At 67.3% G+C, this 16,046-nt stretch overlaps 2 protein-coding genes across 2 annotated transcripts in view; both read right to left on the reverse strand.

Annotated features, from left to right (window-relative positions):
• Positions 1-10,594, reverse strand: part of RPS19 (ribosomal protein S19) — a 127,458-nt gene extending 116,864 nt beyond the window's left edge. The window contains 1 exon segment of the mRNA XM_075135010.1: positions 10,589-10,594. Coding sequence (XP_074991111.1) covers positions 10,589-10,593 — 5 coding nt within the window. The 5' untranslated portion in view covers position 10,594.
• ARHGEF1 (Rho guanine nucleotide exchange factor 1) overlaps positions 3,216-16,046 on the reverse strand; it is a 28,034-nt gene continuing 15,203 nt past the window's right edge. The window contains exon 34 of the mRNA XM_075135005.1: positions 3,216-3,308. The gene's annotated coding sequence lies outside the window, so the exon portion shown is untranslated. The remainder of the gene's footprint in view (positions 3,309-16,046) is intronic.

The following is a 16,046-nucleotide window of genomic DNA, read 5'->3' on the forward strand; positions in this document are numbered from 1 at the left end:
GGCGGCGACAAATCACTCATGAAAGATTCATTTTCTCCCGAATAATGCGGCCGTGAGCGCGGAATATACAAAGAGGCGGCGGCGGAAACTCCCCTTCCCGCCCGCCGCCCCCCGCCACGCCGCGGGACGCGGGATGCCGCGGGGTGCGGGACGCGGGATGCCGCGGGGTGCGGGACGCTGCGGGGTGCGGGATGCGGGATGCCGCGGGGTGCGGGATGCCGCGGGGTGCGGGATGCGGGATGCTGCGGGATGCGGGATGCCGCGGGGTTCGGGACGCGGGATGCCGCGGGGTGCGGGATGCGTGAGGCGGGATGCCGCGGGATGCGGGATGCTGCGGGATGCCGCGGGGTGCGGGACGCGGGATGCCACGGGGTGCGGGACGCGGGATGCCGCGGGGTGTGGGATGCGGGATGCGGGATGCTGCGGGGTGTGGGATGCCACGGGGTGCGGGACGCGGGATGCTGCGGGATGCGGGATGCCGCGGGGTGTGGGATGCTGCGGGGTGCGGGATGCTGCGGGGTGCAGGACGCGGGATGCTGCGGGGTGCAGGATGCCGCGGGTGTGGGATGCGGGATGCGGGATGCTGGATGCTGCAGGGTGCGGGACGCGGGATGCCGCAGGGTGCGGGACACGGGATGCTGCGGGGTGCAGGGTGCGGGACGCTGCGGGGTGCCATGGGATGTGGGATGCGGGATGCGGGATGCAGGATGCAGCATGCAGGGTGCCATGGGATGTGGGATGCATGAAGCAGGATGCCGCAGGGTGTGGGGTGCGGGATGCCATGGGATATGGGATGCCACAGGGTGCGGGGTGCCATGGGATGCGTGAGGCGGGATGCTGTGGGATGCGGGATGCTGCAGGGTGCAGGATGCCTCGGGATGCGGGATGCCTCGGGATGCGGGATGCGCGAGGCGGGATGCAGGATGTGGAGTGCGGGATGCCACGGGATGCAGGATGCAGGGTGCCATGGGATGCGGGATGTGCAAGGTGGGATGCAGGATGCCGCGGGGTGCGGGGTGCCAAGGGATGTGGGATGCTGCGGGATGTGGGATGCTGAGGGATGCCATGGGATGCTGCGGGATGCGGGATGCTGAGCGATGCCACAGCATGCTGTGGGAGATGGGATGTTGCGGGATGCTGCGGGATGCTGTGGGATGCGGGATGCGGGTGGGCATCCCGGGGCGGGGAGCAGCCGGACACTCCCTGCCACCCCGCGCACAGAGGACGGGTCCGGGCGTCCCCCCCCCCCCCGCCCCAAGATCCCCCAGCGTCCCACGGCCGAGGCTGCCGGAGACGTCACCCCCCTCCCACCGCAGCCGGGGGACGCGGTCCCGAGCACATGCGTGTGCGCACACACGGTTACGGGGGTCCCCGTCCTGTCCCTCTGTCCATCCCCGTGTCCATTCCACGGGGGGGACGTGTCACACGCGTGGGTGATGGGTGCGCAGGTTCCCACTGGTGACGGTGGCCTGGGGACACGCGGGGACGGGGACCTGTGTGTCCGTCCCCCCCGGACACCCGGGGTGGGGACGGGGGCCGAGGACAGCCCAAGGCCGGGGGTCTCCCCCCGCGTCCGTCCGTCTTGCCTGGTGCTGCCTGTCCCCCCCGGCCCCCCCCAGCCTCCCAGCCCTCCGTCCCTCCGTCCGTCCCTCCGTCTGTCCATCCCTCCCCCGACCCGGTTTATCCCTCTCTGCACGTCCACGTCCCCGTACGCCCCTCAGCCAACGTCACCCCTTAATCCCAGAGTCACCCCCCAATCCCTCCATCCCCCCTTAATCCCCCCGTCCCCCCCTCATCCCCCCGTTCCCCCCCATCCCTCCATCATTCCCCCATCCCTCCATCGCCCCTTAATCCCTGCATCACCCCCTCATCCCTGTGTCCCCCGTTATCGCTCCGTCACCCCTTTATAACCCCCTTATCCCTCCGTCACCCCTTAATCTCCCCGTCACCCCTTAATGCCTCGGTCACCCCTTTATCCCTCCGTCACCCCCTTATCCTTCATGGCTGCCTCATCCCTCCACCCCCCCATCCCTGTATCTCCCCTTAATGCCTCCATCACCCCCTTATCCCCCGTCACCCCCTAATCCCACCGTCCCTCCCTCATTCCCGCATCACCCCCTTATCCCCCACCACCCCTTAAACCCTCTGTCACCCCCTTATCCCCCCTTAAACCCTCTGTCACCCCCTTACCCCCTCTATTCCTGTATCACCTCCGCACCTGTATCACCCCCTTATCCCTCCATCTCCCCTTGACCCCCCCATCGCCCCTTAATGCCTCCATCCCCCCTTATCCCCCTATCACCCCCCTCCTTCCATCGCCCCCCGATCCCACCATCAGCCCCCATCCCTTTATCACCCCCTTATCTCTCTGACACCCCCTTCTCCCTCCATCACCCCCCTTTATCCCTCCATCCCCCCATATCCCTCTGTCACCCGTTATCCCTCCAACACCCCCCTTTATCCCTCTATCCCCCCATATCCCTCTGTCACCCCCTTATCCCTCCAACACCCCCCTTTATCCCTCTATCCCCCCATATCCCTCTGTCACCCCCTTATCCCTCCAACACCCCTAATCCCTCCATCACCCCCCCTTTATTCCTCCACCCCCCTTATCCCTCCAACACCTCCCACCCCTCCATCACCCCCTAATCCCTCCATCACCCCCCCTTATCCCTCCAACACCTCCCACCCCTCCATCACCCCCTAATCCCTCCATCCCCCCCTTATCTCCCTGACACCCCCCATCCCTCCATCACCCCTTTATCCCACCAACACCCCCCATCCCTCCATCCCCCCCTTATCTCCCTGACACCCCCCCATCCCTCCATCACCCCCTAATCCCTCCATCCCCCCCTTATCTCCCTGACACCCCCCATCCCTCCATCACCCCTTTATCCCACCGACACCCCCCCATCCCTCCATCACCCCTTTATCCCACCGACACCCCCCATCCCTCCATCACCCCTTTATCCCACCGACACCCCCCATCCCTCCATCCCCCCCCATCCCTCCATGCCCCCTCCATCCCCCCATCCGCCCACCGCTCCGATCCCCCACCCCCCCCGGCCCCATCCCGCTGCCCGTCCGTCCATCCCGCTGTCCGTCCGTCCCGCTGTCCGGCCGGCCGCCCCCCCGCTCCCCCGCCCTCCCCTCCCCCGTCCTCTCTCCTTTGTCTCTCCCTCTCTCCCGCTCTCAAGTGTTTTCAATTTTATTCTGAGTGGAATTAACTACCCCTGATGTCAAATTGCCGCCGCAATCGATAATAATATCTTTACAAAAGAGGATATTCTTCTCTCTGCGAACGGCCCCTGAAAAATGGAAAATTTAGTCGAAATTGATTCATTACTTGACACTTTATAGGCCGGGCCTGCTATTGATCGGGGGCTGTCATGTCCTATCTGCCGTAATCGAAGCTGAGCCGCGCTGTCGATGGGGGTATTTTTCATAATTCCAGGAGCCCAGACAGATACGAAAACACCCGCCGCCCCCCCGCCCCCGCGCGCGGACCACCGGCCGGGCTGGGAGGGGAGCGGGGGACCCCGGCAGCGGGGGGACCCCGGAGCTGGGGGGGGCCCCGGGAGCCAAGGGGGGGACCCCGGGAGAAAATGGGGGGGACCCCGAGGGAAATGGGGGGACCCTGAGAGCCAAGGGGGGGACCCCGAGAGAAAATGGGGGACCCCAAGGGAAATGGGGGGACCCTGAGAGCAAAGGGGGGGGACCCCGAGAGAAAATGGGGGACCCCCAAGGGAAAATGGGTGGACCCCGGGAGCCAAGGGGGGACCCCGGGAGCCGGGGGGGGACCCCGAGAGCAAAGGGGGGGACCCCAAGGGAAAATGGGGGGACCCTGAGAGCCAAGGGGGGGACCCCGAGAGAAAATGGGGGGACGCCGAGAGAAAATGGGGGACCCCGAGGGAAATGGGGGGACCCTGAGAGCAAAGGGGGGGACCCCGGGAGAAAATGGGGGACCCCGAGAGAAAATGGGGGACCCCAAGGGAAAACGGGGGGACCCTGAGAGCCAAGGGGGTGACCCCGAGAGCAAAGGGGGGGACCTCGACAGCCAAGGCGGGGACCCCGGGAGAAAATGGGGGACCCCAAGGGAAAATGGGGGACCCTGAGAGCCAAGGGGAGACCCCCGAGAGCAAAGTGGGGGATGCCAAGAGCAAAGGGGGGGACCCCGGGAGAAAATGGGGGACCCCGAGGGAAAATGGGGGGACCCTGAGAGCCAAGGGGGGACCCCGGCAGCCAAGGGGGGGACCCCGAGAGCAAAGGGGGGGACCCCGAGAGAAAATGGGGACCCTGAGAGAAAATGGGGGACCCTGACAGCCAAGGGGGGACGCCGAGAGCAAAGGGGGGGACCCCGAGAGCAAAGGGGGGGGACCCTGAGAGCCAAGGGGGGACTGCGAGAGAAAAAGGGGGACCCCGAAAGCAAAGGGGGGACCCTGAGGGCAAATAGGGGACCCCCGAGAGCAAAGGGGGGACCCCGAGAGCAAAGGGGGGGGGATTCCTGCTGGGAGTGGAGTCGGAGAGGGAGGTCCCCAGAGCCAGAATGGGGGGGACCCCCCTCAACGAGTTTGAAATGGGAAGGGTGTCCCCCCCCGACCCAAAATGGGGGGGACCCACTGGTGAGCATGAGGTCTGGGGTAGGGAGGGCATCCCCCAGACCCAAAGTGGGGGGGCCCCTCCCTTAATGAACTCGGGGTGCCAAATGGGGGGGACCCCCCGCCAGAGGGGGGATCCGGGGTGGGAAATGCCCCCCCAGACCCATAAACGTGGGGTGCCACACGTGTGTGCCCCCCCCCAGCCCCCACACCCTCGCCAGCCCACCCGCCCTGCCCCTTCGTTTAACCGCCGCTAACGAGGTCCCTGCTGGGGGACGCCGCCGTGACAGCCCGCAGCACGTGTGCGGGGGCACGTGTGCGGGGGCACACGCGTGTGCGGCCTGCCTGCGACGGCACGCTCGTCGCGTGCGCAAGGCCACGCTCGTCCACGTGTGCCACGGCACGCGTGTGCCAGGGCCTCGGTCTCCGCCGGGCACACGCCGACCACACGCGCACACGCCTTGCACACGCGTGTGCGGAGCACGGCTGCCTCGGGCCTGCGCGCAGCCCTCGGGCGTGTCTGCGCACACGCGTGTGCACCTGGGGCAGGCGTGCGCGCCCCTCACACGCCCGTCGTGCACCCCTCGGCGGGCCGGCGTCCCGGGGGTCCGGGGGTCCCGGGGTGCCGCCGGCGCCTCCCGCCCCCCCCCCCAGATCGAAGCCCATTTAGGGCCGCGCCGCGACATCTGTTTTCAAATTTGATCAGCGATGAACTTTATTTTCCGAGTTTGAGGAAAATTATATCCATCGATCCGCCGGCCCCACTCGGCCGCTACTTAAACCCCGCGCCGCCGCCGCCGCCCCGCTCCCGCCGTCCCCGCATCCCTCCGGCATCCCCTTCCCGCTCCCTCCGTCCCCGCATCCCTCCTCCATCCCTTCTCCGCTCCCTCCATCCCTGCATCCCTCCGGCATCCCCTTCCCGCTTCCTCCATCCCTGCATCCCTCTTCCATCCCTTCCCACTCCCTCTGTCCCCGCATCCCTCCGGCATCCTCTTCCCGCTCCCTCGATCCCTGCATCCCTCCTCCATCCCTTCTCCGCTCCCTCCATCCCCACATCCCTCCTCCATCCCTTCCCGCTCCCTCCATCCCCACATCCCTCTTCCATCCCTTCCCGCTCCCTCCATCCCCACATCCCTCTTCCATCCCTTCCTGCTCCCTCCATCCCCGCATCCCTCTTCCATCCCTTCCCGCTCCCTCCATCCCCGCATCCCTCTTCCATCCCTTCCCGCTCCCTCCATCCCTGCATCCCTCCTCCGGGTCCTGCCCTGCTCCCTCCATCCCTCCTGCATCCTCTGCCCCGCTCCCTCCATCCCCGCATCCCTCCTCTCCTCCTCCATCCCCTTCTCCGCTCCCTCCATCCCTCCTCCATCCTCTACCCCCTTCCCTCCATCCCTCCCTCCCTGCCCCGCTCTCTCCATCCCTCCTCTCCTCCTCCATCCCTCCTTCCTTCCCTCCCTCCCTGCCCCGCTCCCTCCATCCCCCCTTCCCTCCCTCCTCCTCCTCTGCCCCGTCCCTCTCTCCTCCCCTCTCCCCTGCCCCGCTCCCTCCTTCCCTCCCTCCCGGCTCCCGCTGCCGGCTCCGCTCCCTCCATCCCTCTCTCCTCCTCCATCCCTCCTTCCCTCTCTCCTCCTCCATCCCTCCTTCCCTCTCTCCTCCCGGCCCCTGCCCCGCTCCCACCTGCCCGCTCCGCTCCCGCCTCCATCCCCGCTCCGCCGCCGCCTTCCCTCCCGCTCGCCGCCGCTGCCCCACTCCCTCCAGCCCCGCCGACCCCGATCCCCCGACCCCGGACCCCCCGACCCCGGACCCTCCGTCCCCGCCGACCCCGGACCCTCCGTCCCCGCCGACCCCGGACCCTGCATCCCCGCTCCCTCTATCCCCGCTCCCTCCGTCCCCGCTCCGTCCGACCCCGCTCCCTCCATCCCCGCTTATCCCCGGCTCCTTCCCGCACTCCTCCGTCCCCGCTGTCCCGCTCCCCGCACCCCCGCTTCCGCCGATCCCGCTCCCCGCATCCCCGCTCCCTCCGTCCCCGCTGCTCCCGCTCCCTCCATCCCGCTCCCTCCGACCCCTCCGACCCCCGTCCCCGCATTCCCGGGGCTCCATCCCCGCTCCCCGCATCCCCGCTCCCTCCGATCCCTCCGACCCCGCTCCCCGCATTCCCGGGGCTCCATCCCCGCTCCCTCCATCCCCGCTGTCCCGGTCTCCGCATCCCCGCTCCCCCGATCCCGGGTCCATCCCCGGTGTCCCGGTCCCCGCATCCCCGCTCCCTCCGACCCCGGTCGCTCCATCCCCGCTGCCCCCGGTCCCTCCACCCCGCTCCCTCCGATCCCGCTCCCTCCATCCCCGGTCGCTCCATCCCCGCCGTCCCGGGTCCATCCCCGCTCTCCCGGTCCCCGCATTCCCGCTCCCCCCGACCCCGGTCGCTCCATCCCCGCTGCCCCCGGTCCCTCCATCCCGCTGCCCCCGACCCCGCTCCCTCCGACCCCGCTCCCTCCATCCCCGGTCGCTCCATCCCCGGGGCTCCATCCCCGCTCCCTCCGATTCCGCTCCCTCCATCCCCGCTCCCTCCATCCCCGCTCCCTCCATCCCCGATCGCTCCATCCCCGCCGTCCCGGGTCCATCCCCGCTCCCTCCATCCTCGCTCCCTCCATCCCCGATCGCTCCATCCCCGCCGTCCCGGGTCCGTCCCCGCCGTCCCGGTCCCCGCATCCCCGGTCCCCCCGACCCCGGTCGCTCCATCCCCGCTCTTCCCGGTCCATCCCCCCTCTCCCGGGTCCATCCCCGCTTCCCCTCCCGCCTCCCGCTGCGGATGCGACGGACCTTCTAGGCGGGCTCCGACCCCCGGCACCGACCCCCGGCAGCGGCACCGACCCCGGCGCGTCCCGGTCCCGGTCCCGGTGGCGGAGCGGAGCCCGGCCCGATGCGGAGCCGCCCCGCGGTGAGTTGCGAAGTTTCCTGGAGGCGCCGGGTCGGGCCGGTCCCGCGTCGTGTCCCCCCCCCCCCCGCCCCCCGCCGCCCCCCGCGCCCATCGCCGCGGCCTCGGGGCGGCTCCGCCCGGGGGCTCCCCCGGCCCCGCCGCCCCCCGGCCCCGCTCCCGGCCCCGCTCCCGGCCCCGGCCCCGGCCAGGATCGAAGTTTCTGGCAACAAAGGGAAATAGCGAATCGATCGGCGCCGGAGATTAAGAGACAAGTGCGAGAATCCATCAGCGCCCGCGGCCGCCCGCAGCCCCCGCAGCCCCCGGCCCCTATAGCCCCTATACACCCCGCAGCCCCCGGCGCCTATAGCCCCTATACACCCCAGAGCCCCCGGCGCCTATAGCCCCTATACACCCCAGAGCCCCCAGCCCCTATAGCCCCTATACACCCTAGAGTCCCCGCAGCCCCCGGCCCCTATACACCCCAGAGCCCCCAGCCCCTATACACCCCCCCACCCCATAGACCCCATAGTCCCCGGCCCCTATAGCCCCCCGATCCCATAGATCCCATAGACCCCGGCCCCTATAGCCCCCCGACCCCATAGACCCCAGTCCCTATACACTCCCTGACCCCATAGAGCCCATATACCCCTACAGACCCCGTAGACCCCCCTGATGCCACACAACGGCACAGACCCCATAGACCCTATAGACCCCCCCGACCCCATACACTCTCAGACTCATATACCCCCATATACCTCTACAGACTCCATAGATCCCATACACCCCCCCAACCCTATATACCCTTACAGACCCCACAGACTCCCCTGACTCCATAGACCCCCCCGACTGCACAGACCCCGTAGACCCCTACAGACCCCATAGACCCCCCCCCGACCCCATTGTGCTCCATAGGCACCGCAGACCCCATAGAGCGCGCAGACCCCCTATACCCCCTACAGACCCTACAGACCCCCCCGACCCCGCCGGCCCCACAGACCCCAGACTCACGGCCCTGACCCCGGCCCCACAGACCCCCGTAATCCTATAGACCCCATAGCCCTACAGATCCCCCAGTCCTATAGCCCCCCAGCCCTATAGCCACCCCAGCCCTATAGCCCCCCAGCCCTATAGCTGCCCCAGTCCTATAGCCCCCCAGCCCTATAGCCGCCCCAGTCCTATAGCCCCCCAGCCCTATAGCTGCCCCAGTCCTATAGCCCCCCAGCCCTATAGAGGGGGGCGCGGGGGGGCTGCACAATGCGGCGCAGGGCGCGACGCGTGACCGGGGTGCAAAGCTGGGGGGGGGGGCTCAGCGCTGCCGCATGCGGGGGACACGCGTGTGCACACGCACCCCTCCCCGCTGAGCGTGCGACACGTGTGCCGCCGGGTCTGCACCCCCTCAGTGCCTCCAGTGCCACCAGTGCCACCAGCGCCGCGGACTGGGGAGGGTGGGGGGGTTGTCTGGGAGCAGCTGGGCCTCCTCGTCAACCCAAAATAAGCCGGTTTGAACCCAAAACCCCGGGGGCTCAGAGCCCGACAGGCCGGGGGGGCTGTGGCAGGCGGGGGGACAGGGCACCCTGAATCGCCAGGCGGACGGGGGGGGGGCGGCTGGCGCTGGGCCAGCTCACGCGTGCGATCGCACACGTCTCTCTGCGTGCCGACACGGGCAGCGGGTTCGCACACGCATGTCGCATGCCCCGGCACGCGCGCTCTGCGCGCCCTTGCACGTGTGCGCTGCACGCCTGCACATGCATGCTCTGCATACCCTGATGCATGTGTGCTGCACACCTTGCACGTGTGCTCTGCATGCCCTTGCACGTGTGCTCTGCACGCCTGCACATACGTGCTCTGCACACCCTGGTGCATGTGCTCTGCACACCTTTGCACGTGTGCTCTGCACGCCCTTGCACGTGTGCGCTGCACATGCATGCTCTGCACGCCCTTACGCGTGTGCTCTGCGTGCCCTTACACGTGTGCGCTGCACGCCTGTACACGCATGCTCTGCACACCCTTACACGCATGCTCTGCACACCCTTACACGTGTGCTCTGCACACCCTCACGCCTGTGCTTTGCACGCCTGCACACGTGTGCTCTGCACACCCTGACGCGTGTGCTCTGCGTGCCCGGGCGTACGTGCTCCGCATGCCTTCGCACGCGTGCTCTGCGCGCCCCTGCACGCGCACCCCACACGCCTGCAGGCGTGCGCGCGGCGTGCCCGGGCACGCGCACCCCGCACCCCCCCCCCGCACGTGTGCTCTGCGCACCCTCGCACGTGCGCCCCGCGTCCCCGCGCACGTGCGCCCCGCGCGCCCTGGCGTGCGGCGCTCCTGACGCCCGCGGCCGCGCGCGCCGTGCGCCCTTGCACGCCCGCTCCGCACGCGCCTTGCACGCGCCCCCGTCGGCCCCCCTCCCACGGGGGGGGGGACACACGGACGCCCCACGCGTGTGGGGCCGCGGGGCCGATGCCGGTGCCGACGCCGGTGCCGGAGCCGGTGCGCGGCCGCCCAGCGCCCGATCGATCGGCGCGAGAGTTGCATCTTGTCACAATAATTTATTGCTCTCATCCCGCCTGATCGATGCCGGGAATTAGCGCCCGGCTTTCGGCGTTACCCTCCGCGACGCCCCCCCGGCACCGCCGGGACCCTCCGGCACCCGTCGGCACCCCCCAGCCCCGGCACTGCCGGAGCCCCCCCCGCCCTGTGCCGCAGCCGAACCCCGAAACTCTGGGTGCCGGGCAACGCCTGGCCGCGTTCCCCTCGCCGACACCTCACCGGTGCACCGGCGCCTTGGTGTCGCACCGGCACCGCGGCTTCGCGCCGGCGCCTCGGCTTTACACCGGCACCTTGGCCCTTGCACCACCTCCGCTTTGCACCACCACCGCGGCTCCGCGCCGGCGCCTCGGCTTTACACCGGCACCTCGCCCCTGCACCGGCGTCTTGTTTTGCACCGGTGCATTGTTTTGCACCGGCATCTTGATTTCCGCCATCACCTCGGCCTTGCACCGGTGCTTTGGTTTTGCACCGCCGCTGCGGCTTTGCACCGTGCTTCGGCTTTAAACCGGCACCTTGGCCTTGCACCGGCATCTCGCTTTGCGCCGGCGCCCCGGCGTTGCGCCGGCATCTTGGCTGTGCGCTGGCAATTTGCCTTCGCCCCGGCACCCCGCCATCGCCCCGCCACCTTCTCTTTGCTCCGCTTCCTTGGCTTTGCGCCACCGCGGCTTCGCGCCGGCGCTTCGGCTTTGCGCCGGCGTCTCGGCCTTGCGCCGGCGTCTCGCCTTCGGTTCGGTGTCTCGGCTTTGCACCCCCCCTTCGCACCGGCCACCCCCCTCCGCCCCCCCGGCACACCGGCAAGGGCTGGCGACGGGCGCGGGGTCCCCCGGGGCCGGGGGTCGCACACGCCGGGCCCCCCCCCCCCGCCTCGGCGGCGTCTCGGGCCGCGCGCGCGAAAGCCTTAAATAAAAGCGGCGTCAGGACTAAAGTGGCTCCAAATGAAGAAATATGGAGCCGGGGCCGGCGGCGGCACCGCGGCGCAGCCGGGAATTCTCCGTCTCGCGGCCGGGGACCCCCGGGGCTGCGGGGGCCGGCGAGGGGCCCTATGGGCACGTATGGACCCGGCGGCCGGGGGGTCGAGGGTCGCCGCGTGCCGCCCGCCGCCGCGCACGCGGTTTGGTGCCGGGCGTGGGACCCCGGCGTGGGCCCACCCGTGCGGCGGGTGTGAACACGGGTGGGGTTTGGCCACGCGTGGGTGCAGCGCGTGCCGGGCAGCGGGCGCTCCCGACACGCGTGCCCACGCGTGTGCGCGGGGATGCCCACCCCTGCTGTAATTAACCCCCCCACCCGTCGCTTTCATTAATTAGCGCTTTAACGGCCTCTGCAAGGGAGGGGTCCCATGAAGCGGGGTCCCCCGTGGGGGCAGCGCTGACCCCCCCGTGGGTCCCCCCCGCCTGTGCAAACGCCCCCCCCCCCGCGCGTGCAGGCTTCGCCCCGCCGCATTAATCACCCGGTAATGGCTAATTACGGCGGCCTCGCCAGCCCCGCCCCCCCCGCTGCTCCCCCTCCCCCCTCGCCCCCCCCCCTCCCGGGAGCCGCCGAGCGCAAACAGCCCCCGGCCACGCGTGTTCGCGGCGCGGCGGGACCGGATCCGCCCGGCGGCGGCGGCGCTTTGATGTGGCGGCCCCGGGCCCCCCCCCCTCGCTCCCCCCTGCCGGGACCGGGACCCCCCCCGCCCCCTCCCCACGGCCACAGGGACCCGCTCCTGGCGCCCGCCCCCTCCCCTACGCAGGGGCCATATGTCCCCCCGTACCCTACGCAGGGTCCGTATGGACACGCTGCTACCCCTGCCTGCACCCCCTACGCACGGTCCCCCATCCCCGATGCATGGTCCATACGATCCCCCCATCCCCTATGCATGATCTGTACGGTCCCCCCATCCCCTATGCACAGCCCATACAGTCCCCCCATCCCCTATGCATTGTCCATATGGTCCGTACAGACATGCTGCTATCACCATCCCCGTCGCCTATGCATGATCTGTATGGTCCCCCCATCCCCTATGCATGGTCCATACGGTCGCCCCATCCCCTATGCATGGTCTGTACGGTCCCCCCATCCCCTATGCACGGTCCATACAGTCTACACAGACACGCTGCTGTTGCTGTCTGCATCCCCTATGCACGGTACGTGTGGACGTGCTGCTATCACCATCACCGTCCCCTGTGCATGGTACGTATAGACATGCTGCTATCACCATCCCCATCCCTTATGCATGATCCGTATCCTCGTCCTATGCACGGTCTGCACGGACACGCTGCTATCCCTGTCCCCTATGCACGGTATGTACGGACACGCTGCTATCCCCGTCCCCTATGCACGGTATGTACAGACACGCTGCTATCACCGTCCCCTATGCACGGTATGTACAGACACGCTGCTGTCACCGTCCCCGTCCCCTATGCACGGTCTGTATGGTCTGTGTGGACATGCTGCTGTCACTGTCCCCTTCCCCTACGCACGGTATGTACAGACACGCTGCTATCACCATCCCCATCCCCTATGCACAGTCCATACGGACACGCTCCTGTCCCGCCGTCCCCGTCAGCTCTATAGGGTCCGCAGGGACGCGTCCCCGCCGCCGGCCGTAGGATGCTCCAGCTGAGCCGTAGGAGCAGCCCTCGATGTAGGCGCATCCCGGCAGCCGCAGTATAGAGACACCTATACGGTGCGTACGCCGCATTTGCGGGAAAACAGGGGCCGGGGCTCCTGCATCGATGCCGGCACCGTGACAGCCTGCACGCGCGTATATAGGGGATGGGATACTCCCTCTGTAGCCATCCCTATAGGATCGGGGGGTTATATCAATACCTACGTTTACATCGGCTATACAGACGCGTCTCATACAGACCCAACGTACAGCGGCTGCTCTGCCCCTGCAGCCGGCTATAGCCAAATTTTATAGGGGACACATTTCCCGCACAGATCTCCCGGCTCTCAGCTTTGTTTCTGCAGAAACACCTATAGATGCATTACATAAATACTACGGCTATACGGGGACGCGCGGTACTGGCTGCGCTCTCCCACCTTGGTGTGTTCGCACGGCACATATAGACACGGTGCTCGTGCAGCGTGCTGCCCGCGGCTGTTATCCCTCTGCAAATAGCTATAGGGTACGGCTCCTATAGCGATATCTCTATTTATGCTGTTTATTCAGAGCGCAGGCAGAGGCGCTACGGAGAGTCGGTGCTCTCTATAGAGGGATGTATAGCTGCTGCGGGCATTTACCTTCATCTTCCCCTTAAAAATATATTTATAAGGCATGCTTCCTCTATAGGCTGATGCTGTTTCTATACCGGTATCTATATTTACAGAGCGTGTGATAATACACAGCGTATACAGGCTGCTCGTCCTGTTTGGTATAGACCGCTGTGTTCCCCTATAGACATGCCATAAGGACCCCTCGTGCCGGTGTCGCCACGTTGCTGCAGAGCTCCGGCCGTGCGGGCTTGCCTGGTGGGGCTGTATATGGCTATACGGTGGGGCTGTATATCTGCATATAGTGGGGCTGTATACCGCTACACGGAGGGGCTGTATATCTGCATATAGCGGGGCTGTACACGGCAGTATAGTGGGGCTGTATATCTGCATATAGCGGGACTGTATACCGCTGCACGGTGGGGCTGTATACCCCTATACGGTGGGGATGCATATCTATATATAGCGGGGCTGCATACACATACACGACGGGGCTGCACAGCTCTATACGGGTGCTATAGGGGCGCCCACACCCCCATCGCGGCACCAGTTCCCCCGGCAGCTCGGAGCCAAAATCTACCCCGTGCTCACGGGTGTGCACACGCGTGTCTGCCGTTGCGCACGCGTGCCCGGCGTTGCATGGCATTGCACACGCGTGCCCGGTATTGCAGGACTCTGCACACGCGTGCCCGGCGTTGCATGGCGTTGCACACGCGTGCCTGGTATTGCAGGACTCTGCACACGCGTGCCCGGCGTTGCATGGCGTTGCACACGCGTGCCCGGTATTGCAGGACTCTGCACACGCGTGCCCGGCGTTGCATGGCATTGCACACGCGTGCCCGGTATTGCAGGACTCTGCACACACGTGCCCGGCATTGCATGGCGTTGCACACGCGTGCCTGGCGTTGCACACTCACGCCAAGCATTGCACGACCCTGCACACGCATGTCCGGCATTGCACACGCGTGCCTGGCTTTGCCCGGCGTTGCACACGCGTGCCCGGCATTGCATGGTGTTGCACACGCGTGTCCGGTGTTGCACGCTCGCGCCAAGCGTTGCAGGACCCTGCACACGCGTGCCCGGCGTTGCACACCCGCGCCCGGCGTTGCACACCCGTGCCCGGCGTTGCACACGCGTGCCCGGCATTGCACGCTCACGCCAAGCGTTGCAGGACCCTGCACACGCGTGCCCGGCGTTGCACACCCGCGCCCGGCGTTGCGGGGCGCCGCACACGCGTGGGGACCCCGCGCCCCCGCCCCCCCGGCGGCCCCTCGTTATCTGCCGGGGCCGGCGGATCAAAGCGGCCCCATTGATCCCCGCATCGATCGGGCCGGGCCGGGCCGGGCCGGGGGCGGGGGGGGCCGGGCCGCGCTCCCATCGCCGCGGGTCATGAAACAACGAGGCCGGGCGGGCCGGCGGGCGGGCGCTAATTGGGGCCATGAATAATGCAGGGCCGGGGGGGGGCGTGGGAAAGGGGGGCGGGGGGGAGGGGGCAGGGAAGTCGCCCCCCGCCCCCCCCCGCCATCCCCCTGCGGCCCACGCGTGGGCACAAGCGGGGAGGGAGGTGTGGGGCGCCTGTGGGATGCGGGGCCGAGCGTATAGGGGTGTACGTAAAGGGGGGGAGCGTATGGGGGTGTACATAAAGGGGGGAGTGTATAGGGGTGTACGTGGAGGGGGGAGCATGTAGGGGTGTACATAAAGGGGGGAGTGTATAGGGGTGTACGTGAAGGGGGGAGCATGTAGGGGTGTACATAAAGGGGGGAGTGTATAGCAGTGTACGTAAAGGGGGGAGCATATAGGGGGTGTGCATGCAGGGACTTAGTGTATAGGGTGCCTGGGAGGGATCTGAGGGTATGGGGTGTATGTGCAGGGGCTGAACATATAGGGGTGTATGTAAAGGGGATGAACGTGCAGGGGTGACTGCGAAGGATCTGAGGGTATAGGGGATGTACGTGAGGGGTCTGAGGGTATAGGGGTGTACGTGAAAGAGCTGAGCATATAGGGGTATATGTGAAGGATCTGAACGTATAGGGGTGTACATAAAGGATCTGAGTATATAGGGGTGTACGTGCAGGGGCTGAGCATATAGGGGTGTACGTGAAGGATCTGAGGGTATGGGGTGTACACAAAGGATCTGAGCATATCGAGGTGTACGTGAAGGATCTGAGTGTATAGGGGTGTACATGAAAAATCTGACCATATAGGGGTGTAGGTGAAGGATCTGAGTATATAGGGGTGTACGCGAAGGAGCTGAGGGTATAGGATGTGTACGTGAAGGAGCTGAGCATATGGGGTGTACACAAAGGATCTGAGCATATAGGGGTGTAGGTGAAGGATCTGAGCGTATAGGGGTGTACGTGAAGGATCTGAGGGTATAGGAGGTGTAGGTGAAGGATCTGAGCGTATAGGGGTGTACGTCTCGGGGTGTGCGCACGCCGCGCTGCCCCTCTGCGCAGGGGCTGTGCACGGGGGGGCTGTCGGTGTGTGCATAGGGTGTGTGCACGGTGCGTATGCGGCGTGCGTATAGGGGACGTGTCTGCAGGGACAAGGGGTGCGCGTGACCGTGCATGCGAGGGATGTCCGTGGCGTGTATAAGGTGTGTATAAGGTGCGGATCGTATGCACAGGGACGAGCGTGGGGCGTCTCGGCGGGTGTCCGAGGGCTGCCCGCGCGCGCCGTGCGTGTCAGGGCGAGTGTGCAAGGAGGGCGCGGGGGCGTAAGGGTGCGCGTGCACCTGGGGCGTGCGTGGCAGCTACGAGTGGGTATAAGGGACGGGTGGGTATAAGGGA

The sequence above is a fragment of the Calonectris borealis genome, chromosome 35 (assembly GCF_964195595.1).
Source record: "Calonectris borealis chromosome 35, bCalBor7.hap1.2, whole genome shotgun sequence".
Taxonomy (NCBI): domain Eukaryota; kingdom Metazoa; phylum Chordata; class Aves; order Procellariiformes; family Procellariidae; genus Calonectris; species Calonectris borealis.